This window comes from Anopheles ziemanni, chromosome 2 (assembly GCF_943734765.1).
Source record: "Anopheles ziemanni chromosome 2, idAnoZiCoDA_A2_x.2, whole genome shotgun sequence".
Taxonomy (NCBI): Eukaryota; Metazoa; Arthropoda; class Insecta; order Diptera; family Culicidae; genus Anopheles; species Anopheles ziemanni.
In genome coordinates, this window is record NC_080705.1 from 83,545,991 (window position 1) to 83,569,001 (window position 23,011).

General features: G+C 43.5%; 4 protein-coding genes across 4 annotated transcripts; 1 reads left to right on the plus strand and 3 right to left on the minus strand.

Annotated features, from left to right (window-relative positions):
• Positions 1-99: 99 nt before the first annotated feature.
• On the minus strand, positions 100-7,285 carry LOC131294567 (thyrotropin-releasing hormone receptor-like). The gene is made up of 7 exons (XM_058322612.1): positions 6,737-7,285; positions 2,393-2,535; positions 2,108-2,205; positions 1,849-1,967; positions 882-991; positions 680-762; positions 100-248 (listed from the first exon to the last, which is right to left on the minus strand). The coding sequence occupies exons 1-7, from the start codon at positions 7,283-7,285 to the stop codon at positions 100-102; spliced, it is 1,251 nt and encodes a 416-aa protein (XP_058178595.1).
• A 2,114-nt stretch (positions 7,286-9,399) lies between these two features.
• Positions 9,400-13,483, minus strand: LOC131294568 (growth hormone secretagogue receptor type 1-like). The gene is made up of 7 exons (XM_058322613.1): positions 12,647-13,483; positions 10,834-10,976; positions 10,646-10,746; positions 10,373-10,491; positions 9,844-9,956; positions 9,662-9,741; positions 9,400-9,550 (listed from the first exon to the last, which is right to left on the minus strand). Exons 1-7 carry the CDS (start codon positions 13,481-13,483, stop codon positions 9,432-9,434), a joined length of 1,512 nt encoding a protein of 503 aa, XP_058178596.1. The 3' UTR covers positions 9,400-9,431.
• Positions 13,484-17,215: 3,732 nt separating this feature from the next.
• LOC131282667 (melanotransferrin) lies at positions 17,216-20,790 on the minus strand. Its single transcript, XM_058312192.1, has 4 exons — positions 20,654-20,790; positions 19,810-20,243; positions 18,052-19,748; positions 17,216-17,981 (listed from the first exon to the last, which is right to left on the minus strand). Exons 1-4 carry the CDS (start codon positions 20,715-20,717, stop codon positions 17,744-17,746), a joined length of 2,433 nt encoding a protein of 810 aa, XP_058168175.1. The 5' UTR covers positions 20,718-20,790; the 3' UTR covers positions 17,216-17,743.
• A 295-nt stretch (positions 20,791-21,085) lies between these two features.
• On the plus strand, positions 21,086-22,844 carry LOC131287455 (kelch domain-containing protein 10 homolog). The gene is made up of 3 exons (XM_058316506.1): positions 21,086-21,689; positions 21,759-21,979; positions 22,054-22,844. Exons 1-3 carry the CDS (start codon positions 21,174-21,176, stop codon positions 22,706-22,708), a joined length of 1,392 nt encoding a protein of 463 aa, XP_058172489.1. The 5' UTR covers positions 21,086-21,173; the 3' UTR covers positions 22,709-22,844.
• Positions 22,845-23,011: the final 167 nt, after the last annotated feature.

The following is a 23,011-nucleotide window of genomic DNA, read 5'->3' on the forward strand; positions in this document are numbered from 1 at the left end:
GTACTGAGCATTCTGCTTTGTATGCTACCAACATTTTGGTCCTAGAAGGGTTTTGCTATCAAAAGCCCAATGTAAAATTCCTACCATGTAGGCATCGGCTCAGGGTAAATTCATAACTGGCGGCGAGTCGGCGTACTCTTTCCACAGGAGTGTTTCGGCCGTGCGATTCGTTGTGGTGGTTGTTGTGGTTGACAACATCGGCGTGCTCGGTCGTCTCAGCGCTAGGTTGCCGTAAGCTCGAAGAAGTTCTGCAAGACGTGTAAGTGGTTGTTCGGTAAATTAGGTAATTAGATTATCCTCCGGGTAACCCATAGAAAGGAAAGGCATGTAAGTGACATTAGCTAGCAAATCCTCATCTTCGTAATCAGTTCACACTTAATTACCACAAAAACGGTATCTAAATACTTTCACATTTATGTAAGCCATCTTTTTAGGCATGTGCGATAGATTCCATTAAATACTCCATCAGTTGAAACGCTCGTTAGCGCTCCCTTCAATAGTTTAATTAAATATAATCTCACAAGCTAAAGATCAAACAGTGACATGTATAGTAACAGGCTCTTGATCTAAACAGAGGAACAAATATATTATCCTCGTCATGGAAACATCCGCTAAAAACCCCTCTCGAAATTAATGGAGCCACGTGGATAGAAAATGCGTACCCTTTGCTACATAATACCTGATTGAGTACCGCAGCCACTGATCGCCTCCTGGTTTACTCGATTCTGTCGTTGCCTTCGAAACATTTCTATCACAGCTTTCCTGGAGGAGAAAAATGAAAAACCAAGGGAGTTGTCACTGTCAATTGCAGCTGCCTTTTTTTCGCGGCTCACGTCATAAAAAAGGCGTGTTACGGGTTTTTCCCTGTCAATGCTGCTTACCGAAAATTTTGCCCACTGATACAGTACAGGATAAAGTTGATGCCGAAGTTGGTGATGAAAAATATGTAAAAATAGTACTGCAGCAGTATCAAGTGATAGGAAGGCTGGGTCTGAAAAGATGGAAACAAACGGGGTACATTATTGATTCAATGCTAAAGAGAAACGTCATCGCGCTAAAAAGAAATGACTCTTTACTTTGTCGCTTTGATAAAAAGTTTACAAAACAGCCCTATGATCCATTTATATACCGTTAAAGTTCTGCCTGCTTTTTTCGCTTTGACTGTTTTTTCTGTTTTGTGATTGATGGCAAACTTGAAAAGCCCAGCTTGGAAAATCTGGCGCCCACACTCGGCCATTGGCTTTTCAAATGTCATCGTATTAAAACCATGCTGTTAACCAAATTAACCCTCTTCGCCATGGGATCGGATAGGCTTTCCCATTCAGGGTGAAATGAAACCTTTCTGGAAATTGAATAAAAACTGCATTACGGGACGTAATGGAAAGGAAAAAGGAATCTCATCGTTTTTTGCAGATTGGTATTTAGTACCATGATTGACCAACAGCAAGTCTGATTAACCCAATCTTTAAAAATAAACCCCCTTTCCTGCACTGAATTTGTTTTTCGGGACGGATACTTTGTGTTGGGTATTCTATGGAGTTGTTTTCATTTTAACGCTTACTTTGCATCATTTATTCTATGAAAATGTTTACATTTGCGCTTCAGTTGAATAGGCTTTTCTTCTATGCTATAAGCAGATTTTTCTGTGATTTTAAAAATACATCCGTACTAGAAAATGTTTACACAAAAAAGTGGAGTGCAAAAAAATCTTATTAAACTTTGAAACTACTGCTAAAGAATGGAACTCATTTGAAGAGTTACGTCTAAGGACAAAATTTTCATGAATTACTTAAATTATATGTAATGCAAATATGGTATTATTTTAGATGTCGCTTTAAACTAGCTTACCTCCACGAATGCACGGACCCGCATCACGTAACTCGGCAGGTTGAGACACACAAACACCGAGGACACCAGGAGCAGCATTTTGGTCACCTTCATCTGGGAATGCAGCATCCGGTTCTCTCCTGCGACAGCAAGCACGCGTTCCGAGTTCGTGAGCAGCGAATTGAAACAAACAAATAAACAACCATCCACACGGATGGAATTGCATGTTTTTGAACCAGAATTGTATGCGTTGCTATTCACTATTTAGGGGTTAGCTTACTCATGCTGGGGCGCCTCAGTATACCGTTGCGACCGTTCGGATGGGTCGAGAAGTACTGGAAGCTCATCTGCCGGCGGATTTCTAAATTCGACGGTTTTCTGCGGAAACGTGCCCGAACAAGGTTGTGTTTCCCACGAAAGCGTCCGTCGGAATGGGGGCCGAATGTTTGGCCAGTCCATATCGACAGGAATAACGGAGCACAAAACACAAACAAACGGGATTACATACGATACGAATGCCTTCTAAATTACCAACAACTACAAAGCCCCCCTTTTCATTACATACCTCTTGGGCAGCGTCATATTACGGCGCAATCCGGCAAAGCGCCACACGGTGAAGCTGGTGACCGAGTTGAGAACGACGATTATCGTGAATGGCACTACGAATACTATCACCGTATCGATGTAATTGAAAATCTCCATTTGGGCCTTTTGGGGGTAACGAAATGGATTACGAAAGACCGTACTTTAAAAGATAATCAAACTGAATACACAAAATATGGTTGAAGAGTCGGGAAGAAAAGGAAAAACACGCAAAAGGAACACTTCAGATTTGTCAGAAAAAAGGTTTGGTGGAACAATTGAGTGTAACATTCAATTCAATTTCAATAGCACAAAAGAGTTCAGGGGAGAAAATTAAAGTTTTCAACATTTCCTGGCTTCTCTCAAGAGATTCTTGAGACGATATTTTTAATAAGAGTCCTTCTCGTGTCCCTTTTAATCGAGTTTTTAATATTTGATGGGTTCGGCACTTGAAAATTGTTACTGATTTCATACGGGTCTGTTTTTTAATAAAAAGTTGCTCCCGCCTTTCAGAACATCGATAACCTGACCACGCTTTCCTGACCCAACATTACTTCTTCTCTTCTTCTTGGCGTAACGACCTCTTGGTCATGCCTGCCCGTTAAGGGCTTACGAGACTTGTTTCCCTGTTGTACGTGGATAGTCAGTCCTCTCGTACAGGGGAGGGTCCGGTCACGGTTCTGATTCGAACCCACGCCGTCGAGGTGGTAAGCCCCGGCGCTCATGGGCCGATTTTCTAACCGGCGCTACCGCTCGGCTGTCGCGGACCCCCTGACATCACTAAATGTAAAACTTCTCCCGCCAGTTGCAAATAATTCTCCTGCTTTTGATCTATGTGAAATAAATTTCGTAAAAGCATCAAATTCATCATGATGAAATACGCCAAATTGGGCCGAAAATTCCCGTAATGTACAGAACAGCATCCGTCACAGCACCAGCCCCATTCACCCAAGGCCAGACAATTGGTGCTCCGAACAACTCGACGGGCTTTGGACGAGGAAAATAAAGCAATAATTTTGCCATCTTCTTTTGCCAAATTATTTCTCCCCAGTCAACATTCCGCCCATGATGTACCCTCGTCCTTTGCGATATTTGAGTAAGAAAAATCACTCCGGCATTATACTATCTTTCGCTCGCTGGATTTCACGGCAAAGTGTGCACATCACGTTTAATGGGAACATTCGTATATGAGCACTCAGGGCTTAATTTTTATGGTCAAAAGATGGAGTACTTAATGCTTCAGTGATGAAAATCATGTCGTTTATGCTGTCGCCAGACCTAGTAGAACGCTAGACCGACATTGAAATATGGGAAACATTTCTTTGGTGTTATGCACTGTTTGACACCGGAACACCGTTTTCTACTTTAAGCTGCACACCAAGCCAAGTTGCAGCGTTTTTATTTTTTACCTACATTTTATATCTATTGTGCTATTCAATTTATACTTTTTGCATAGTTTTACAAGAACGTTGTATTAATACCAACTATTTCTTCAATGCACATACATGATGCCAACATAATAAGATGCATATGTCTTTTTACCGGTCATTAATGAATTAATAACGACGAGAGTAATGTCAATCTTGGGAAAAAGCATCAGCTTAAAAATAATGCACTTCAGCTTGTCCTTTTGGGAATAAAGTCATCTATTTTCGCTATCATAACTTACTTTATGTAAATACAAACTGCACGTGGAAGCACGACAAACTTTTGTTCTCTCCCATGGTGCTCCATACGGCACAAAGTATGATGATGATGGTGTTTGCATTTCAAATTCACGAAGAGCAACGGCGTGAGTTTAGAACGTGGCTCATCGTTTCGCCGGGGTTTTCAAAGTGTGTGTGTGTTTTTTTTTTACTACCGCGTTGGTTGCAATGGTTTTCCCTCTGAAAGCTTTCCCTAAACCCTCCGTAATGGTTTACTTGTTGTCCTTGTGAAGGAGTGGAATTGAAAACCTAGGGAGATTTGAATGTTACTGTTATGTAATGTTTAGAATTGTTGAAAAAGTTGCGAAATAACAAAGCATTTTAAATAAAATGACTTAAGAATTTAATTATTCATATTTTAAAACCTAATAATGATTCAAATGGTTTATCAAACGACGTTTTGATAAGTTTGGGTTGTTGGAGGTCAAACAAAAATTCGAATTCAATTATATTGCAATGTTGAACACATCAATCATACTGTTCCTATTTAACATTATAACAACAACATTAAGGTTCTATCTAAACATATTTAAATTGAAAACTTTAATGATTTAAATATGATTTGCCAACCATCAGCTATAAGTACTACAAAAAATATATGATTAAAACGTTGCTCTAGATTACCATTGCTTTAGACTATATTGTTAAAAGGATTTATAAACTTCGTATACTGGAGAAATATGCACTTCTCAAAAAAAATTAAATAGAATGGAACTGGTTTTAGATCTTTACAAAACCACAACTGCTTCCTTATGCCATCCAAAAATCACAAATCTTAATAATTAGGGTATTTCTTATAATCAACAAGTGAGCTTCTTAATTATGTGAAAAATATACTATTTTAAACAACATGCATCAAGCATTGTATAAATAGAAATGCTTCCGGGAATAAAGCTAGATACTTTGAAAGGAATTCAACATCATTGCCTAAAACAAAAGACGCTATTAACTCATTTCATGTGTATGTTATTATTAATTTGCTATTGAACAGGAACAATTGATACAAAGTGATTAAAAAATGCCTGGTTGTGTCTTATAGCATAGACAGGGAAAAGCATTTTCCGAATGTGAAGGAACACAATAACCTTTAAGAAAATACTGTTTATACAGTACATCGTACTACTCATTTCGTGTTTTTTTTATCCTATGCTCCTATGACGCAGTGTGACATGACATGAAAGAGTGCGTAATTCAATACTAAGCTGCTCCCACCATTAGCTCTAAACAAAACACCCGTTCCAAATTCGTTTACAACAATGCGTCTTGAGCGGATATCAATGAGGCCGGCTGCTGGATAGCGATGACGCCAGAGACGCCTCTCCCGTCGAAGGCGAACGACTCTACATCAAAACACGTTCATTTACCCCAAACCACCCAAAACACTTCACCCCCGGGGGGTGAGTCGAATCAGTCAACCCATCCGATCAAGCTTTAATTGTCATTTAATTTTGTTAACTGCGTACCGGGAATCGTCGGTGCCCGTCCATGATATGGTGGCGTTTTCACGCGTGGGCTGGGGATAAAACGAGAGAAAAGAATAAGAGCAGAAGAAGAAGCCCTCGATCCGGTCCGGGGGTTGGATGCATTAAACATGCTGCTTCCGGCCGACGGCCAATGTTATCGTGCGGTGAAGTGATAAATGGATGCCGGGTTCAATCGAACGAAACGGTAGCATCCCCAGAGGCGTAATGGGGGTTTCTTCTTCAATTGGTAATCTTGGTTTGAGGCGCTCTGGTTTGAATTGAAGAATGAAATACGCAGCTGAGCTGCCGGCGACCGGATTAGGCGCGAGCCAGTTGGGGACTTGCCGACGTTTCATATAACTCGAAACGTTGTGATAATAGAAGCGCATCTGCTGAGGTGTCAAAGAGATTTGCGTTATATCCTGTCTTCTGTAAAATGATTTTGCTACAGTTTGATAAAACTAATCTTTTTCACATGTTTTTTTAAATCGAAATGATGATGTACAATAAAATGTTCACTCTTTTACATCGAGAACTCACTTCTCCAAAGGATTTTCTATATTTTATAAATCAGGTCAAATCGATTGATTGAAGGCAATGCTTTTCCAGTTTGGAACACTTTGTTTTCAAATGCATTTGAATGTCGATTGTCCGGGGCCGGAAGAACCGGCGGGCGGATTATCCGTGGGTTCAAAACAGATAGTTTAAGAACTGCCATGAACTTTTCAAATGAATTCAAGATTGGTAGAAATTGTTTTAGTTCAATTATGAATCAAAATAAGTTTGTTTATCAATTATTCAATTGTCAACTTGCTGATTTTGGTAATTCACACACATTTTTGTTTGTTGAATTTCCTTCTCAATTCAACTATTGCACTATGAAAGTTCTACTGTAAATATGTGACAAAACACTGTCAAATCAATCAATGTCATTGAAGTAATGCCATCAGGCACCAAACCATGGAGATAGAAATTAATCCGAATTGTCCATCCAACGGATCGCTTGAAACACTTCACTTGAAAAACTCTTAAGAAACCCCGTTGCCAACTGGTGGCCTACAACCGGTGGTTGATCAAAATATTTGGCTCCAGCGTGCTCTCAATAACACCCGGCACGTTAACTGGTTCACCAAACATCCACTCCCCCTCACCGCCTACCTTGTACTCCTTCCGCAAGTCGCAGATGATCAGATTGTTGCGCTCGGAGAGCTGCGTCCCGGCGTAGAAGATGTACGGCACGCACAGCACGCTGCCGAACATCGTGAGGCAGGCGATAATGGTTTTGGCCCGGCGCACCGTGCACCAGCTCTGGCGCTTGAGCGGATACCGCACGACGATGAAGCGCTCGAAGGTGAAGGCCACGACGTACCAGACGGACAGGAAGCTGCTGACGCCGCTCATGTACGTGAACAGCTGACAGTACGGTTCGCGCGTGTAGATGTGCACCTGGAAGAAGTCCAGCCAGGTGACGAACAGTCCGAACAGGTACACCGTATCGCTGAGACCGAGCGCGGCCAGATAGTAGGACGAGGATAGCTTCCGCAGCTTGGTCTTGAAGAACACCAGCACCGAGAGGATGTTGCCGATGGTACCGAACAGCACGAGCGCCGGCACGTAGTAGAAGTTCAGGAAGTCGCCGATCTTCTCGAGAACCACCTCGGTCGCGGTTAGGTTGGAACCGGCCAGCCCGACCGCCGTCTCGGCCATCGTGGGGCTGATAGTCGGGGTATTCCTCATTCAGGTCGGCCGGGGTCGGCGGCAGGAGAGCTCCCACCCAACCTCAGGTTCACAAAACACTCGTAGAAATCACCCAATTGCACTTGGAACTTTGTTCACGGAGAAGCACTCAGCCGAACGTTGCATCATCCGATCACCGTGATCGATGGCCTGTTATCCGGGACGAAATCGAACACTCGATCGGCATACCCACTCGGGAAAGGATTCGAAAAATATTTCGCGGTTTTTCTTGGCAATCTTCACTACACTAAACTGCCCGTCCCGGTCACATGGTCACACACTCCACACACGACGATCACCCACGAGCTGACGACTAGCGGTTGCTTGTTTGCTGCCAAATTCGAGCCCGGCTTATCGGCAACTGAAGCGCACGGTCCAGCCGTAACATGCTAAATGGTTAATAGATTCACGTTCGACACGGCACATCCGTCGATTTCACGCCGACAGGCGAAGAGATGAACCACGGTAAACCCTCCCCGCCCACGGTTTGTCTCTTCCGCCCGACGAGTCTTCCGATTGCGCACGATCCAGCCCGCTCCCTACTCCAGCCTTTGCACGTTGGGTTCACGCGAACTGCGACCTTCGCGAGGGCTGCACATGCGCATCCTTACCCCCACTCCTCGGGCGGCCAGTGATGAAGCAGCATTCATCCGACGAGCTGGTCGCGGACGTGCCCGTCCTTATCCGTTCAGTGGCACATCGTAGTCCTCCGGGGACACAGGGTCAATTTCTGTTCCCGTTCACTTGCGCTTTAAAGGATCCGACACCGAAGGAAACATGCAACATTTCGTGCTACTGCTGGTGGTATGTGATGCCTTCGGGGCGACTTTAGGATGCCTTGGGTGGCAGATTCTAGACAAATTTTCGCTCATCAAATTTCCAGTGGAATTTACTTCACTCACTCAAAACTCTTCACTGCCTTCAAAAATGCTATTTCACTTCAAGCCGAAATTGAAGTGTGAAAATGGTAATCATCCGTCACCTACGCCCCTTTTCAACAAATGTGGTATTTTATGAGTTTTACAACAAACGCTTCAAAAGCTTGATTCTTTTTTATTATTCTCAGAAATATGATTAGTGGGAAACGGGTTGGTTTTATATTATTCACGGAATTATAATATTCAAATATTTTTAAATTTAGATCTATGACTTATTTGAATTTCAAATTACAATTGGAACCTTCCAGCAAGAAGTAACGAGCAAAAGTGCATCAATACAAACAGAAAAGGAATAAAGAGCGATAATTATTGTTATTATTTTTATTTATTTGATTTCAAGGTTATCTGGTCCGCTGGCCTTCATAACGCTGATTTCTAATATTACACATAAAACATTTGTTAATTGTATTCTAATGATATTCCATGCCGCACCTAACGACATATTGAAATCTAGTAACGCACAAAATCCATTATAATACAAGCACATCTGGAACACCGGTTCCTCCGTACAAAAGACAGTTCAACGAAACTCAGATTGCCGAGCGTTTGCCTTTCTCAACATTCTTGACGGGGCATAATGATCAATTTTTTTCTACCAGATCAGGAGCGTCGTCAGCACCTGAGATGAATTTTTGAACGAAGAGACAGTGTGAAATTTTCGTCCTATTTTCGAGAGAGTCGATTCCAAATAAGAAACAGCGAGTCGTATCTGGAGGACGGGGCATGCGATTCGACCATGGCAAACGATAATACAAGACACGTGTGGTCCGTCTCAATTTCATAAAAAATAAGATGGACTGAAATGAACGCCAAACCATGATAGTGCTTCCTTTTTTTAGTACAATCGAACGTAAAAGATGAAATGTAATCATTTGATGTTTAGTAAATTTATTCGAATATTTTGTCCAATCGTGGAAATATTTATTTCTGTTACAGGATTCTAAGTATTGGCATTAGCAACGCAAGATTTTCTTTCTTCTGGACGAAATTAATTGAAAATAATGACGACAGTTTTCTTGCACTTGCATATATAAAAAATATGTTTGTATATTTCTCAGCATCAGATAACACTTTTCACATGAAATTTGATTTCATTCTGAGTACATAACTTTAAACAATTGGCGTATAAACTCGGTTGATGTCACACTTCGATCATTGTGGTCATCCACATCACTTAGCTATTTGATAAAGTTAGTTATTTCAAAATCGCCCAGCTCTCGCCACGTTGTCGCGTCGGCGGTATCCGCAACGGTCGTATTTCGCCGCATCTTGGAACCGTTGGCGCGCAGGACGAACTCTGTGGGAGGTTGCAGAAAGAGGGGCGAGAAAGCGAGAAAAGTCATCATTTGCTGTACAATATCGCAGAACGGTTCAAAGGAAAACCCGCCCATGGGCTCTTCAAACTTACCCGTAACCTGCGTTCCAGAGGTGTGGTCGAGATTTATCTGCCGTTGACTACGCTTTTGAAACATGCCAAAAATCGCCTTCCTGTGGAGATAAACGAGGAAGCCCCCCAAGCGAAGAAAACGGTTACCTAGCAACGCAAGCGGAATATGGTTGCCATGCGTTCGTTACATCGAGAACACTTACCGGAAGTTTTGCCCACTGACGCAGTACAAGATAAAATTGATACCGAAATTGGTCATGAAAAGCAGCTGAAAGCAACTCTGCACCAGGTAGATGTATGTACTTGCATATTCTGTCTGCAAATGTTCAAAAAGTTGTATTAAGTAGTGTATGAATTTTAAAGTAAAAGGTGAAAAACTTGTTCCAATCGTAGTTGTCCATTTAATCATCTTAAAAGCTTCACTACGATTGACTGTAGGAGCAAATCGCTGAGAAATGAGAAAAGAAAACTACTGAAATGTATCCTAGAGAGTTGAGATGAACAACGAAAAATAGTAGCAAAGACCCGACAAAACTAAAGGAATGCAACCCTACACATAAGTGGTGGGAAAAAAGTTCGTCTAGTTTCTCAAACCCAGCGTCCTTCAATCCCTCACTTGGCGAGTTCCTAACGAGTCCTTACATTGCTTTTCTTACATCGTTAAAACAATGGGAAGCAGGCTAGCGAGATAACAAAGCAAGTTCGCAACCAACAAAAGCTGCTCCTACGTACCTCCAGATATATTTTCACTCGCATGATGTAGCTGGGCAGATTGAGGCAGACAAACACCGTCGACACGATAAGCAGCATTTTCGTAACCTTTATTTGTGAGTTCGCCACCCGGCTGCGGCCTAAAGGGAGTGATCGGAACGGGGAGTTTGTCAGCGGGGAGGAAACGGAATTTCGGTACAGCAGCGCAACTATCCGAACTATTGAGGCTTCGGCAAGCTGCGGTAAGGCCGGAAGGCATTCGAGGCGGTTTGGCCCTTCACGTCTCATACTTACTCAAGAACTGTATCTGCTGGACGGGTACGTTCCCATTGGCAAAGTGTTGGCTGTTGGATATGTTCAGCTGTCGTCGGGACTCACGCACGTTCGCACCGTAACTGGAAAGCGGAAAAAAAGGACAGGGCCATTCAGATTGGGCACTTCCGCCTGGGGGAGAGGGCCGGTGCCGTTTGGGGCTTGCATACCTCCGTGGGATGGTCATCGTGCGTCTTATGCTGGCAAACTTCCACACGGTCAGCGCGGTGATTGTGTTCAGCACAACGATTATGGTAAACGGAACTACAAACACCAAGATAAAGTCCAAAAAGTTGAACACCGCCGCCGGTTCCTGGGGTGACCGAGTAGAGTGGAGCATGCAAGAGGAGAAACGAAACATCACACATTTGCGTTCGTTGTTGTTGTATAGTTGTATCTCTTTATGACGTTGTTTCGATGTGCTCCGTGTCCTTCTTACCACAGTGTGGTCAGTTGAAGTAGTTGGATGGTAACATTCGCACGTACGCTTGAATGTTTAACGTTATCTTGTATCATTTCATTTTATGACCTGCCCAGATATGCTACATTGAACCAGTTTTTGCTTTCTTTTTTTAATTTGATTTTCTTTGAGTACTCGTATCTGCCTAGCCCACCAACTTGAACCAGAAATATATGTAGTTATTTGACAGTCCATGTGCGTGAGAATATTTATAGTACAGTGAAGTCTAGTCATATGTAGATTTACTTTTCATTTGGATATGCGTAATGATAGTAAGTCAAAATTATGGTTTGAAGAAAGTGTCAAAAACAACCCAACAAGATTGTTGTTAGTAGCATTTACCTTTTTACCAATTATAACAAAATTTAAGTGAAGTAAAAAAAATCAAACGCAAGAATCAAGCTTCAATATTTTTCAGTTATTGGGAGTTTAGACACTGTAAAGATTATTCTGTACATTTGTATACGTTTAGTTAATTTTTGATCGTAAAATTGCAATGTGAAATCATAAAAACATAAGATTACGCAGGGAATGTTTGAAAATTGAAAAAAAATTAAAATATCGGAAGATTTACACAAAACATATTTTAAACGTTTCGGTTCATTCAACGATGACCTAAGCAGTTTTTCTTTGCATCCCATAAACTACTGGGAATGAACTTGTTGGATTTTGCTTGAGTTTATGGGAAAAAATCATTCAAACTGTCTAAACAAACACATCACAGCTTTTCCCAGCTAACTTTCAAAAAATTATCCTCATCATGAACTTTAATTTCGTTATTAAGTTATATTTCATTTTTATATGAATCTTGTTAAAGCAGAAGTGCGACGTTGAACGTTAGAACTTTGCTATATAATTCCATCACCTATCAAAAGGACACTTTCAAACGCTCAAAAACAATTCACAAAAAACAGACATTCGGGCAAATGACGAAAAAAAAGTTTACTACATTTTTTCACAAATTTATAAATCTATATGGTTTACAAAGTTGCTCCAGAACATAGCATGACTAGCGTCGGAACGGAAAAATACCAGAAATCAACAACTCGCCGTTCGCGTCGACCACCGACGCTTCGTTTGTATGTGTCCATAAAGAAGTCCTTGATTGATAGCATCCTTTGGAAATGAATTCTAAAGGAATCTAATCCACTACCGGAAGGCCACGGGCATCAGGCGAACGTCCCAAGGGTTGCCGTTCCGTGCGCAGTGCTGGATGAACTTCAACAAAAAAATATAGCTGCAACACCAACGTACATCGGGACCTTCGCTGATTCTCTACTCTGGCTCCCGATACTTTATTTCCCTCATCGGAAGCAATTCCGTGGCACAATGTGAACCACCAGAACAAATCGGGCGTATATGTATGGAAATGGTGTGTGGCAATAATGTAAACTTTTTTTCCTATGCTGCATGATTTTGTTTCCTCTCGTGATGTTCAGTTTCGGACAGCTTCCAATATACCCAATTCCCATAACACTACTGCATGTTTCCTCACACCACGTCACTATTCCCACGGCACTCACTTTGTACTCCTGCACGATATCGCAGAGCGTTTCGTTCAAGGCGGTGGAGAATTGCGGTGCGGCGAAGAAAAAAATCGGCAAGCTGACGAAAATGCCGGCCACGGTGAGGGAGAGGATGACGATCTTGGCCCGCCGCACCGTGCACATCGTTTGGCGCCGGAGCGGGTACATGACGGCGATGAAGCGCTCCACCGTGAAGGCCACCACGAACCAGACGGACAGGAAGCAGCTGAGCGTGCTGGAGAAGGTGAAGAAGCGGCAGTATAGCTCCTGCATGTAGATCTTAATGTCGATCATCGACAGCCACGCCACGAACTGGCAGACCAGGTAGTAGGTGTCGCTGAGACCGAGGGCGGCCAGATAGTAGGACGACGATAGCTTCCGCAGCTTGGTCTTGAAGAACACCAGCACCGAGAGGATGTTGCCGATGCTGCCGAACAGCACGAGCGCCGGGACGTAGTAGAAGTTGATCGTGTTAATCACCTCGAAGTAGTATTGAAACAGTTGGACCTCCTCGGACAGCGGCACCAGCGATGCGTCCGGTAGCGGGGGCTGCTGCAGTGTGGTCTGATGGTAAAGGGTGGAACCGTTGCCAGCCAGCACACTCGAGGCCGTCGTCAACCCCGGCAGCTGTCCGTAGGTGTTGTACGAGTTTAGCAACCGCACACTGGCCGTGGGGTCATCCATCAGCCCAACGCGGTCGCTGGTGGGATCCGCTTGCAGACCACCACTTACATTCAGGCGATTCGCCAGCAGCAACATCTGCTGCACGGACCGATCATAACCGTAATCCTCTCGAAGGGCGGTCCCGCCAGCATGGACACCATCGTTAAACATATCACCAGCTACTGGAACCGTCAACCTACGGCTTATCCTGTCGACCGCTCCGTCGACCGTGTGCTTCCTTTTACCGGAAGCAAGACGGACGAGGCTTTTCTAACATTTTTTTTCACACCAGTATATAATACTATCATCACCACCACCACCACCACCACCACCACCCATCAACGCACTGACCACCTTTGGCACGACCTTCTATCCAGTAATCAGTGCTGAATGTTTCCCTACGGGGTTTTTCTTTTTGATTATGGACCAACCCAAGGGAAAACAAAAACACGAGTAAACAAAATCACTCTATCACTCGTTCAATTTCACTGCTGAAACAGCATTTCTTACATAGAGGAGGAAAAAACATATCGGGCGTAAAAAAGAAATGCTTCACCATCGGAGGTCGAAGATAAACCAATTTCGTCCCGTTACGTAGTTCCGGAAGCTCCTGACAAACAAACGGACGCACGTATCCCGGTCCCGACACGCTTGCACTGTACCCGATATCTGACTGGCGGCAGGACACTTGCCACGAAACCGATAAACACCGGAATTGCTGGTCGTGGTTCACGGCATGTTCATGCGTTGGCATTGATGCCAGGGGTGGGGATGATTCATTCCGAATGGGAAAACCCGAAGGCTACAAACGAAGGTGCAGTTGGGTCTAAGAATCCTTCCGGCCTACTCGGTGTTTGGAGAGTGAATTACAAGTTGAGTTTTCCCATGGATGCCGAGTGCAAAGAGAGTGGGGATGATTCATTCTGGGCAGTATTTTTTTTCACTGCTCCTAAAGACAAACGAAAAAAGGAAAAACACTTCCGAATAAGAAACCTTTTCCATTTGAGAGGAATTCCAAAAGTGTCGTAGAGGAAAAATAAAAACTACGGTTCACATTTCGATCGAGTGTTAAAGATTAGGTTACGGCCTTTGATACAAGTGATTTTATTTGAAAATATATCTGAATTCCACTTGAAATTCCCACCTTTAACGATAATTTTCAACAACCTGCTTTACTGGGAAGGCTAATGGATAGGTTTACGTTAGCAATTTCAGCACCGACCAACCATTCAATTTACGCGTGCAAGATCATGACCCGGGCGGCTTTCGACTCCTGAATTCCGTAGAATCCTATCGCGGCAAGGCTATCGGAACATCCATCACGTCGTTGACAGATAATTTGCGGCTACATGGCACCAGTAGCGCACGTCGACACCATGCGGGCCTACCTGAGACCGAGTTTTCGAGTGGGTGCCCACATGCCCATCGCAGCAAAAGGTCATGAATACGTACTTTCACCTTCCAGGTACGTGGCAATCTGCAATGTTTACTAATGATACGCGGGAAACAGTAGTCAAGGCAATGTCGGCAATGACTCCCCACGGATTTGTACTGTGAAACCACATCCTAGTGACACCTCCCCCATGGAGCGTTTCTCGAGTCCCTGGGTGACATTGTAAAGCCGTTGGGCCGTAAAGCCATGCAGGCGCTCTATTCCTTTTATTCTCACGCCCACTCCAGCATGCAGAAATTACATTCACAGCGCAATGAATCACTCCACTGTTAATGGCGAGCTTTTAATTTGATCCTGTTTTCAGCCAAGTGCCATTCATCGGTTCTTTTGAGCTTCGGAATGCATTCTGAACCTTCGTTGGGGGTTTGGAACCAATTAAGAAGAGCTACATTTATAAACGGAATAAATGGAATATACGTCAGGACATTGACAACGTTTAAATGAAGCTTGGTTGTTTTAAAGCATTTTCCGCAATGTATACATTGTTTTGTACACAGCGGCTTTTCAATACACGTGCAAAATAAGTTGTAACGAAAACAACAACTCACTTCCAGGTATTCAGTTCTTTCGAAGAAAACCATGATAATCAAATTAATCGCAAAAAGTGTGATTCATTTTTCTGTCTCCTTCATTATCATCCCATCGTCCCTTAGTTCATTAGATAGCCGACTACTCGCCATGGGACACGTGTTACCGTTTCCGGTCATATAGCCTTATCGTGTTATGATCGAATTGGTTTTGTTTTCAACCCACCAACCACACCTTGCGATTATTGTGTGGAGGCTTACATGCACAAACACATATGCACACACACACGCACACAAAAGGGCCCATGATTTGGATGACACTTAACGGGAAAGGATATTGTTAAGCCACCAAGTCACATCGAGGCATCATATTTCTCGGATTCCTTTTCACCGCCAGCGTTTGCATCATTTGCTAACGATAGGCATGATTGGCATGTGTCAAATTAAGCCCGTTGAGGTTTTGCATCGACTCTTCGGATAACGATGGCGACCTGTCAATTGGTTATGTTTTATGCTGTCCCTTTCAACCCTTTCGGAACAATTGATACGGCGGTGTACAGGTTACATCCAAACAAGAATAAAAAAAAGTTGCAGATATTGTTGTTTGTAGTTAATGGCATCGACTCTGGCTGATATATTATCTCGAATATCGAATCAAAACCTGTTATGCTTTTGTGTCGTCCGGCGTCAACCACCAGGCGCCCCCATCACATGAAATAAACGAGTTTATTTGAAAAGATAACAATAAGCGATTCCACTAAAACGCCATTCAATAAGCACGAATATTCCGACAACAAATCGCGGGAACACACAATATCCCCGTTGCGGAAAAAATACTCAATAACTTACAAGCTTTTAGTTTTGATTCGTAGAATACTGATATACACTATAACGTGCATTTTGGGGATGAATTATATGGCAAAATGCATTCGTTGCCTTACACATACAACATGATTTCAGGCTTCAACGATTACTACGACTTACTGTTAAACATTTCCAGAAGTTAAGTTTAAAGTTGCTAATAGTCCATACCTTCCAAGATATTTATGCAAGTACTAAACTGTTTACTCACCTCGTCAATGTCGTGAACTGGCATGAATGTGCTTCTTATATTCACCAAAGTCAAACAGCGTTTTGTGGGTGGGGATATTTCTATCCCTACCACCGTGTTTACGAGTAAATTTTTCGAACATCATGAAACAGCAGCGTGAACTCTTTTTTAAATATTACACTGCATCCCCTCCACAAACATTTGCGATGAATTTTCGAAAATGTATTCGCCTTGTAAATGAATAGCTGTCATGATTTCCATAAGGGATTCACGTTTGAAAAGCCATGCTTTTAGTTTCTCGATTCAATAACTAATTCTCGAAGCAAACGAAAAATATAAAGGATCATTCATTCGGCAAAGGAATATTCACCGAATTCAGCCTTCATCATGTTCATCCTTTTATCCATCGCACATCCTTTTCCTGCTCAAATACATTCATCGACATCCCATGAACAATCCCCACCAAGGTTTTCAGGAGAAAACTTCTGAAAACAAACGTATTTATTTGATGAAACTGCGCTAGGAATTCATGTAAGCATAATGTTCACGATTGTTTTTCCACCCACCGATAAACGATTAACCCTTATAGCTTAAACAAACCAAACTAAAATTTTGGTTATAAAATAATTAATTTAAAAAACAAAATATTTTTAACCAACCCTGCAAATCTCTGAAACCGACGATAAAATGTTATTAAAAGCCCAATTATGCTAGTTCTAAGATTCAAAACCCTAGTTCTAAGATATGTCTTAGCCACAGGTTGGCCAGACTTTATTAATAAACATAAACATAAATTATGAATATTACCAGTTGAATGCTTGCAATATCTCATTGAAGTCCATAAAGAAAAACATACGCGTTATTTTGAAGCTTTTATTTAAAATGTTCTCTCTATTTCTATCGAAGTTACAAAATACGTTCGCAGCTCGACGAATTAAACCGTTGCTTAATTTTCACTAACTAGAAATGATTCGTGTTCTGTTCACTTTGCTGGAATGCAAATGGAAAATATGTCAAACGTTAACGTATAAGATAAATGGTGCACTCTGGCTCGTCAATACATGCAGAGAATGTTCTAACTAGGGGACGGATTATGATTCATTTGTACAATACGTTTTGGACAATTCTGTAATCCTTTTCAGGGATTTCATTACTTGCGACGCTGGCATGTATTAAAATTCAAATTGAAGAGATTCACAGTAGAGCAGAAAACAAAAGATACACTACGACTTTTTTCTTGCATGCGGAATGTTTAGATTGTTAGAATATTTTAAGGATTCTTCAACTATTATAAACTATAATAATTCTTTTGGACGGATATGTCTCGTTCCTTAGAATGGACGGATGTTTCCCGTTAGGCGTCGAGAATGGAATTTCAATGAAAAACTGTGGTTTCGCTTCTAAATGACATTCCTCTGCCACAACAATACTACCACGGCAAGCAGCAAGCTACTGAAGGCACTCATCCCTAAACTACCCGCACCTGCATGACAGTCGGTGATACGCCGGGCACGCATGAAATCCGGGCCCAAGTACGCGTCGAACCATCGTTTGTCGGCATCTACGACGCGAAGGCCGCGAGTAGCGTCAGAGAAAATCAAATCATGATACGGAGGTGGTGAGTAGAACATGCTGAAGCTATAAAAAAGAAGGAAAGGGATGTTTATTATAGGCAAGGAAAATCGATATGATGAAGCTGAAAGCATACCTAAAGTCATCGGAGAACTTTCTTCCGTAAAACTGCTGCGCGTAGATGAATAGATTGACGTAGGCGCTCTGTTCCGTGGCGTTGAATCCTCGACCACCGCGAGCGACGATAGCGTTGGCCTTAACCTTGCCTAGGTTACACCTCTTGTAGTCGTTCACCTCCGCCCTGGTGCCATCTGGGCACAGCAGCTCAAAATCGTCCGGAAGTGCATCACGTGCCCACCACTCACGCTTCTTACCACCCGTGTTTTCAATGACTGTGGTGTGCCGTACGAACGCCACATGGCCACCGCCCTCGACCAGGCACCGGAACGCTCCCGTATTGCCGTAGTAGTCTTCCGACGCGTCACGGCGACAATAGCGGAAGCTACTACCGTGGCACAGATCGCACATATTATCGTACGGCAGACCGGTGTTGTACTCCTTGCTGATCGCTCCAGGAATGCATGATTTGGTGAAATATTCCGCAGCCGCTCGAATACTATCACAACCGTACGGTCGAATCCAGCCGTTCGAGATGAGGTACGCCATCGGATAAACCCATCCAGCAGCCGTGTTGATACCCGAGTGACAGGTGTACTTTCCACGCAGGTAGGTTAACTCGGTGTCCGGATCTTCCTCCTTAGCTACCGCCACCACATAGTACTCCGGAAGCCCAAGGTCGTACACCTCGGACATGAAAGGCATCAGATCGTAGTTCAGTCCGGCCGTGTAAACGTCGCTCGCATCCAGTACGGCCACATCGGCCGTGCCGGATTGAATGTACTGCATGCAGGTGATGTGCGAATGTGCCTTCATACACATCATGTCCGGTTTAATGAGCTGTGCCTTCAAAGCCGTTCGCATCTTGATGCATTTTTCGTACTCCGCATCGGAAGTGACGCACATGACCATCCTACCCACGGGGCAGGCTCGCGTGTCGTAGATTTGGTCCAACGACTTGCCGAGGAACTTCTGATAATTTTGCTTATCGTCATCGATTGGGGCCAGGTAGCGGGCCGTATCCTCGAACATTAAATTCAACCGACGGCCGTAGCGCTTCGATTCAAACAGGTCGAATGTTTCGTAGGGTTGAGTTTCATTTCGGGTGGTAGTGTCTTCACCGAACGGAGAGTAAGTGGTAGTGGACGAGTAGTACCCGTTCCGGGACGGCCCGTAACGATCGTCTTGTCGATCATAAACCGACGATGTAGTGCTGTTATAACGCTTCTGCTTTGATCCGTACAGCTTGACAGCGTTTGTAAAGAACTTTTTATAGCGTAGTCGATCCGATTTGGACGTCGCACTCGAAACTACCAATGCATCCGATGGAACAGCACCCCATTCACATTGACGATACTGCGAAATCGGTTGACGAGTGCCATCTCGACACAATAGCTCAAACTGATCGACCGTTACGCCGGGAATGAAGCCACTGTCGACCAACTCCTCCACCGTGGTGTGCTTGAGGAAGGCAACATCTCCCGCTTCAACCAAGCACCGGAAGGCACCCTCGAATCCAGCGTACGGGTCAGTCGGAGTACATTTTCCACCGGGCACCTCACCGGTGCACAGCTGGCAAAGTTTGATCGAGTTATCTCCAATCGGATTGTACTTGTCGATCAATGCATTAACGGCGCACGATTCTCCGAAATAGTCGGTCGCAGTTTTTACAAAATTGTTGCAATCGGTAATGACCATGCCACCTTCCCGTTGAAGCTGCAATCGAAAATGCCACCATTAACAGTGTTGTCACTGGTTTTGATTTCGCTGTACTTACCGTATAAATAGGAACGGTCCAGCCAGCATGACTACCGACCCAGGAGAAGCAAGCCTTCTTTCCACGTAGGTGGCGCAAATTTGTCACGTCCGGTAGGGAACCTTTCTTAACCACTGCCACCGCATGGTACTGCGTGAAGCCACCTTCATAACCTTCCTGCATCAGTGGTATCAACGAGTGGAATCGGCCACCGCTGAAAACCTCACCGGCGTCCAGGGTCATCACATCGGCTTTGCGCTCGTTGATCAACGCCATACACTCGTCGTGGTCGTATCCATGGTGGCAGGATATGTTGAGGAAGAAATTGTTAAACAATGCCACGTCTCGCTCGAGAGCCTTCGTGAAATTCTGACACTTGTACGTTTCTTCCAAGCTGGTCGCGCACCACACGATGTTGCTTTTCGATTCCTTCTCATCCTCGAAGTAGTATTGAGCTGTGTAAACAAATGCGAACCACGTTAAATAACATTTCTAATGGGTTATTAATGAGTTTCCGGAGCTTCGAGTCCTGCATCTCGTGTCGATTATTTTGTTTGTAAACATTATAAAGCGTCGGTATTTTATGGTCGTTGGTGTTGGTGCAAGCTGATTGGCCTACCAACACACACATCATTACATGCTTGTAGGATCCGTGATTCATTTCCAATGCATCCATTCATTAATTGAACGGCGATGCTTTCATTGTTTCATGAAATAGTACAAACATGCGGTAGTCAAATTTACAACAGGAAAGTTTCCTCACTATGCAGACCATCCCGAATTGTAAATATTTTGAACGATTACAACACTAGACGACCCAATTCCATTCCGACACAAACGAAGGCATTCAACAGATTTCACTTACCGGTGGTAAACGCACTCACAGTTAATACGATTGTGCCGATGCACAGCCAGCGGTAGACCGCCATCGTGGTGGGCAAACTTAAATTGTACACAAATAAACTTATCAAAAAGATATTAAAACTATAAATCTAAGCACTAACAAAACAACGCCCATCCGAAGGAGTGGCAGTAGAATGTCTGACAATTGTGACAGTTAAAGGAAATTTGACATTCGATAGGATTTGACATTTACTTGATTTTTAGTAAATTTCAAAATTAATAAATGAAACATTTTAAATAAACTTTTCATCGCACCTTTAAACGTTTTCCACAGCTAGAGAAAAATAGCAAAAGGTGCGTCGTTAAAAAGTTCAAGATGTTCCAATCGATTTTTCTTTGCACACTGACATCTGTTTTGATAGCAATTTGACAGTCTAGATTCTTCGCCGCAAGAACGTGCTGCGGTAGGTGGCGAAGAAAAAAGAATGCAGCGGCTTTCAATTGAAAACTAAACCATTCTAGATTATGGTTGTTTTGCGGTAATGAAAATAATTCAGCTGCTCGTGTACAAACTATTGGCACGAGTGTTAGATACCGTGAATCTTTTCTTTAACGTGCGCCGCCTGCACTACATCCGCGAAGTGATCCAAGTAAGTGTCGAGGTGTTGGTCCAGCAAATCCACTACGAGAGCGAAGCAATGGCAAAACGTCGGTCCGTGTTCGCGTTTCGACCGTTCGAGGTGTGCGACGTAGACTATCGTAGCGCGGGCAGCCTGACGCCACGCGGCTCATCCGGCCGCAAATTCCCAAAGGCCCGCAGTGGCCATCGGATTGTGTGCAGCGATTCGGCCATCTACTGCTTCGGGGGATTTAATCCAAACAACCCGACGACGCAGAATGTAAACAATGACCACAACAGGGAGGACTCCTGTTTGTTCGAGGAGTTGTGGAAGTTCGACATGGTACGAAAACAGTGGTCCCTACTGTTGGATTCAAAGGACGATTTGCCGATCGAGCTGGCCTCGAACGCAATGCTGCTGTACGGTGATACCATCATGGTAGAGTATATTTATAGATTTGGGGGTTTTGCCTGTGCACTTCACTTATGTTTCTTGCTTAAATTGCAGATTTTCGGTGGAACTGGCTTTCCGTTTGGGATGAATTGCTCGAACAAGTTGTACGTATGTCCAACAGTGAGTAAGCCCATAGGCTCTTTGGAAATGCTAGAAATTGAAGTTAAAGGCGATCCGCCACCACCACAGTATGGACAAGGAATTGTCTGCCACGATAATTATCTATACACTATTGGAGGGACCAATGGTTTTGATTATACTCTCGACGTGCATAGGTTGGTAGAAAAAGCAACAAAGAAAAAAAACTGTTTTAATCATGCTTACCAACCACATGGGAATCATATTTTAGGCTTCATCTTCCAACAAGGAACTGGGAGTGTGCCTACGAATGTCGGCCAAATATTAACGATGATCCGCTGGGTAGATATCGCCACGAGTTGGCATACGATGACTCTAAAATCTATGTGATTGGCGGCGGAACTAGTGATTCGGTATTCATACTTTCGTCGATTCCCGCCTATGATATGAAAACCAATAAGTGGGACTACTGTGTGACAAAACCGGACCCAAAGGCGGGACTGCCCGGGATCCCGGCGGCCCGTAAGTGTCACTCTTGCGTCCAGATTCAAACCGACCAAGGATTGGAGGTGATCGTCGCCGGCGGATACGACGGCGTAATGTACTTCAGAGACATTTGGAAGCTGAATCTTTCGTCCCTGGAGTGGAAGCTAATGCAAAAGTCCAGCCTGCCGCACCCGTCGTTCTTTCACGATGCGGCAACTACGAGCGATGGTTGTATGTACATATTCGGTGGCATAACGTTCAACAACAACACCAACGTTCGTACTAATACGCTGCTCAAGATGTGGACGACTATCCCGCGGCTGAGTGTCATCGCTTGGGAAGCGCTGCTGCATTACATTCCCGGCCTTCCCAGTAGGACGAAGGAAGAACTGCTGGAAGCCGGTATTCCAAGGCAATTTGTAAGTAGAGTACACGATTGAGCGGGCAGTGGCTATGGCGATTCTTAGATGGCACGCTTCAACCAGACCGGTTTATACTTCTCATTGGTGATCTAAAAACTCCTACAGATAAAGTTGATGATTGTACACAAGCCAGACACATAATAAAAGTACATAACTCTTTAAACATACATGTAAGCTTATTTTTGGATGAGAAAATTTTTAAAAAGCAACACTCAAGATGAATACGGGTGAAGATGAATGCGTAAAGTGCATACCTTATCCTATCTATTGTACTCACCTTGGTTCACTACTGTCAAGTTGATTCTGACGTATCGCGGCAGC

Bases quoted from the DNA above. Each gene is read 5' to 3' on its own strand.
- LOC131282667 (XM_058312192.1), bottom strand. From the start codon at position 20,717: ATGGCGGTCTACCGCTGGCTGTGCATCGGCACAATCGTATTAACTGTG. The intron at 20,244-20,653 runs GTAAGTGAAATC...TTGTTTACACAG, and splicing joins TGTGAGTGCGTTTACCACCG to CTCAATACTACTTCGAGGAT. The intron at 17,982-18,051 runs GTATGCTTTCAG...TCTTTTTTATAG, and splicing joins AAGTTCTCCGATGACTTTAG to CTTCAGCATGTTCTACTCAC.
- LOC131287455 (XM_058316506.1), top strand. From the start codon at position 21,174: ATGAAAATAATTCAGCTGCTCGTGTACAAACTATTGGCACGAGTGTTA. The intron at 21,690-21,758 runs GTAGAGTATATT...CTTAAATTGCAG, and splicing joins TGTACGGTGATACCATCATG to ATTTTCGGTGGAACTGGCTT. The intron at 21,980-22,053 runs GTTGGTAGAAAA...ATCATATTTTAG, and splicing joins TATACTCTCGACGTGCATAG to GCTTCATCTTCCAACAAGGA.
- LOC131294568 (XM_058322613.1), bottom strand. From the start codon at position 13,483: ATGTTTAACGATGGTGTCCATGCTGGCGGGACCGCCCTTCGAGAGGAT. The intron at 10,747-10,833 runs GTATGCAAGCCC...TCCGCTTTCCAG, and splicing joins ACGATGACCATCCCACGGAG to TTACGGTGCGAACGTGCGTG. The intron at 9,742-9,843 runs GTAAGTGTTCTC...TTATCTCCACAG, and splicing joins GTCAGTGGGCAAAACTTCCG to GAAGGCGATTTTTGGCATGT.
- LOC131294567 (XM_058322612.1), bottom strand. From the start codon at position 7,285: ATGGCCGAGACGGCGGTCGGGCTGGCCGGTTCCAACCTAACCGCGACC. The intron at 2,536-6,736 runs GTAGGCGGTGAG...TACCCCCAAAAG, and splicing joins ACTTGCGGAAGGAGTACAAG to GCCCAAATGGAGATTTTCAA. The intron at 992-1,848 runs GTAAGCTAGTTT...CCATCTTTTCAG, and splicing joins GGGTCCGTGCATTCGTGGAG to ACCCAGCCTTCCTATCACTT.